Source organism: Nannospalax galili, unplaced genomic scaffold (assembly GCF_000622305.1).
Source record: "Nannospalax galili isolate Female #2095 unplaced genomic scaffold, S.galili_v1.0 scaffold407, whole genome shotgun sequence".
Lineage (NCBI taxonomy): Eukaryota > Metazoa > Chordata > Mammalia > Rodentia > Spalacidae > Nannospalax > Nannospalax galili.
The window spans coordinates 508,303-512,714 of NW_008355644.1; the positions used below are offsets into that span (position 1 = coordinate 508,303).

Sequence of the window (4,412 nt, forward strand, 5' to 3'; positions counted from 1 at the left end):
TATTTTTTGGTCTTTTTGAGACAGGGTATCTGGATAGCCATAACCAGCCTGAAACTTGCTATGTAGACCAGACTGGTCTTGATCTCACAGAGATCCGCCTGCTTCTTCCTCCTGAGAACTGGGATTAAAGGCAGGCACCACCACACCTAGCTTTTAAAAATATTTTTAACAGTAAATGCTACCTTCCACAGTGGACACTTGAACAAGTCAAACAGACCCAGGGGCTTCTGTTGGATCTGCACACTAATAAAAAGAAAACTTGTATGAGTTTAGAGTTAAATCTGGGAACTTGTAGAACTCTTTAATACTCCTAATTACACTCCAAGGTGGTGTCAAAGCAAAGGAACCATGGTGTATTATTATTCACTGTTACACCTGGCTGTACAGCAGAGTTACCTGGCATCTGAAAAATGGAGTCTCATCTATCACTTAGATTATAAAATTTCCTCAAGTCATAGTACCTCTCCCCCTTGCAACAAATCTCTCTCATTTCTTTAGATTCTCCCAATACAGTCCTCTCAGTCCTTGGACTTCGATCTTAGACCAGAGGTCGGCACTGGGAAATTCCTTTCATTCCCTACCTCTTTAGCCACAGCCTCAGAACCTGCCTCTGTCCCTGTCTGCACCCCACCCTCAAGCTCCAAGTTGGCAGGGAAGTAGCTATGTCCTGAAATAGAGAATCTTGATCCTCTCTGAGGTCAGGCCAGTCTACAGAAGGTGAAAGCAAGAACCCAGCCTCTAACACATGCCTCAGACTCACACCTTCAACTAGAAAGAAATTCATCAGAATTCAGAAAAGTGAGAACTTGGAGGATGCTCAGAATACTGGTCTTGACTCTACCATTACCAGATACAAAAGTGAGAGCACCACTACTCTTTTCTGCCTTCACTGTAAAATGCAGAGTATGACTGACTGTACCCCCTCAAATTATAAAATCCTAAGAGCATGATATAACTGCATGAAACTCCTATCATCCCCTCCCATCCATATGAGTAAAATTCTTCCAATTCTACTTTCAACCTAATTTTCTTAAGCGGCTAAACCAAAAGATTAAGTACTAATACAGTATAATCTTCTATGCCTAATGGCTTTCTGATTTTTTCCTGCCTCCTATCACCTGAGAGGCAAACGTTCCTACCACACTGTCCATCAGTAGTAGCACCTCACTGCAATGGGGTGAGGGGCTTGGAAATAGGTGAAATCACTGTTCAAAACTACCACAAATGGGGGCAAGAGAGATGGCTCGGTGGGTTAAGAGCCTGTTCTTGCAGAGGATCCTGGTTTGATTCCTAATACCCACATGGAACTCCAATTCCAAGGGAATTGGATGCCCTCTTCTGAGCTCTGTGGGCACTACACAATAGAAGTGAACGTACATACATGCAGGCAATACACTCATACACATAAAACTTAAAAATAATAGAATCTTTTTTAAAAAAGAAACTACCACAAACTACTATAGCAGGGAAACTCAGAGCCTTACCCACACACACAATCTTAAAACTGCAACATTCTAAAAATTTTAGCAATCCATAACAATGTTTCTTTAAAGTTCATTTATTTTTAACTCAATTAAAGTTCATTTATAGATACTATATAAATATTACTTATATAGTATACATTGTGTGCCAGGAACTATCACAACTTTATGATTATTCATTTAATCCTCTACACTCCCAGGAGGTATGAACTATACTCTGCCTGTCTTAAAGATCAAAAAACAGAGGCACAGAGAATTTATGTAATTTGTGAATTTGCTGAGACAGAGCTGGAACTCAAGCTCATAACAGTGTTTGAAGGCAGAGACTGACACAATGCAATGGATCTAAAACACTATTTTTCTTTTCCTTAAATCAGAGTATTGCCACTTACTGAGCCCATGTTGCCCCCAAATTCTCAATCCTCCAGCCTCATCCTCCAAAGTACTGGGATTATAGGCTTCAGCCACCACACCTGATTAGGAAGGTCAGTTTTTGTTGTTGTTCTTTTGCTGGTCTTGTGTTTTGTGTTTGTTTTGTTTTGTAGACAGGATGGACTCATCCTGTTATCTCATTATCTGTTGTCCAGATAAGGCTTGAACCCCTGAGCTCATTCTCCTGCCTCAACCTCCTGAATAGTTTAGACTACAAATACACCACGTGTGCCAATACACATCAGCACTTGGTTTCATTTTTGTTTTAAAAAGACACTTTACTATATGCTTCTCTGTCGATGGGTTTATTTTTTAATATTGTATTTATTATTTTTTTTATGTGTATGAGTGTATTGCCTGCATGTATATAAGTGCACCCGTGTTGTGCAATCCCCAAAGAGGTCAGAAGAGGGTATTGGATCCCCTGGAACTGGAGTTACAAACAGTTGTTAGCCAATATGTGGGGTTCTGGGACACAAAACCTGTGTCCCCTGCAAGAGCAGCCAGTGTTCTTAACTGCTAAGCTATCTCTCCAGCTCCTTATGTGTTTACTATATACCTGTATTTAACTTTTTTTTAAGTCTGGAAGGGTATGCAGTAACTGTTAAAAAGTTACATTTTAAAAAAAAATGGAGTGGGAAAAGGAGATATATGAACCTGCCTTTGCTTTTGACTATACATCAAAAATGTTTCAAAATGTATTTCTTCTTTTGTAATTAAACTTTAAATTTAGCATTTTAAATTTAAAGATATAAATTTATCCCAATGGACTTACTCTAAATCCATTTTTAATGTGACTATTAACCCAAAATTTATTATTACTATGTATTTGTAAAAACATAATAAAAATTGTTTAAATCCACTTTTTAAAAAACTGTGCCTTAAAAATAATACTTTACTAAACAAATTCAAGAAAATATCCTACTAGTCCTAGACATTTATTGGTACTTGTTAGATACCCTTTTCTTATCTCTATTTGGGAGCTTGGCTATAATATGGCCCCCAAATTATATTTTAATTTTTATTGAAATGGCAAAGAAGCCAGGTGTAGTGGCACACGCCTTTAATCCAAGCACTCAGAAGGCAGAGGCAGGAAGATCTCTATGAATTCAAAGCCAGCCTGGTCTACAGAGTGAGTTCCAGGCCAGCTGGGGCTACAGGGAGACCGTGTCTCAAAAAGGCCAAAAATTAAAAATTAAAAAAAAATAAAGTGCAAAGAAATCTTGGCTCACATTTTGAGGAACAATTATAAGCCATCCACTATAAGCACTATAAGCATACAGTGGATATAACTGCAAAACAACATACTATGATAGTTTGAGAGAAATTATTAATATTCAAAAATACTCTAAGCTTTAGAAATGCATACAGTTTTCTTTTTTCTTTTTTGAAAGCTTAATACATGAGTATTGTATCTGCATTGTTTCCTCTCTCTCTCTGTCCCCCACACATACTTCCTCACAATTAGCTGTCCTCTTCTTTCAATATTATTACATATACATACATAGATTTATATATATATACATATATATTGCACTGAGTCCATCATTTACTGGTGCTTATGTGTACCTGTGTTTAGGGCTTCCCACTTGGGATTACCTCTCAGGGAGCTAGTTCCTGGAAAAAAATTATTCTCCCTCCCACTTGGGATTACCTCTCAGGGAGCTAGTTCCTGGAAAAAAATTATTCTCCCTCCCTCACCAACCATTGATTGCCCATAGATCTTCATCTTAAGGTGGGGCCCCAGGAAATTTCCCCATCTACCTTGACATATCAACTGGTCTTGTCATGATGATTTTTTTTTTTTGAGACAAGGTCTCTCTATAGCCCTATCTCACAGAGATTCACCTACCTCTCTATCTTCCGAGTGCTGGGATTAAAGACATGAGCCACCACACCTGGCTTTATGCAGATCTTGTTAGACCACCATACTGTGGAGATTTCATTGGTGTAGGTTCCCCATCATGTCTAGAATGCATTAACTAACAGAAGGTGTCTTTGCCCTCTGGCTCTTAAAATCTTTCCAACCGTTCTTCCACAATGCTCCCTGAAACCCTGGGTAGCGCCACATAGTCACTTATTCTCTATATTTTGACCAGTTGAATTTTGTAACAGTCTATCTGTTGCAAAGAGAAGTTTATTGGATGAGTGGTGAGAGTTGTAATTGCCTGTAAATATAAGGATATGTATTTAGAATACAGTAAATTATGTTGGGCTAGGAAAATCTAAATGTTATTAAAGGTCCAACAATAAAAAATGATATTCCTTCTGCATGAAACTGCATATTTTAATAATGAAATAGAGATCTTTTTTAAAGGTTAAAACCTCACTTAATTTTATGTCTTATAGGGTTTATACTGAGTACAATATTGGATAACTGTATTAATTCAACTGTAAACCTAAAATTTAAAACTTTGAAACACATTCATCTTAGCTCTGGAAATTGTTATTGAATATGTCAATGCTGTTGACATGAAATGCTTCTTCTAATTATGTGGT

At 37.6% G+C, this 4,412-nt stretch overlaps 1 protein-coding gene across 8 annotated transcripts in view; it reads right to left on the reverse strand.

Annotated features, from left to right (window-relative positions):
- The window catches only part of Usp3 (ubiquitin specific peptidase 3), a 116,684-nt gene that overhangs the window by 74,662 nt on the left and 37,610 nt on the right, over nucleotides 1-4,412 (reverse strand). The window contains exon 2 of one of the 8 annotated variants that reach the window (XM_008853003.3): nucleotides 183-243. The exons of the other annotated variants lie outside the window; for them this stretch is intronic. Coding sequence (XP_008851225.1) covers nucleotides 183-243 — 61 coding nt within the window. The remainder of the gene's footprint in view (nucleotides 1-182; nucleotides 244-4,412) is intronic. 8 annotated transcript variants of the gene reach the window in all.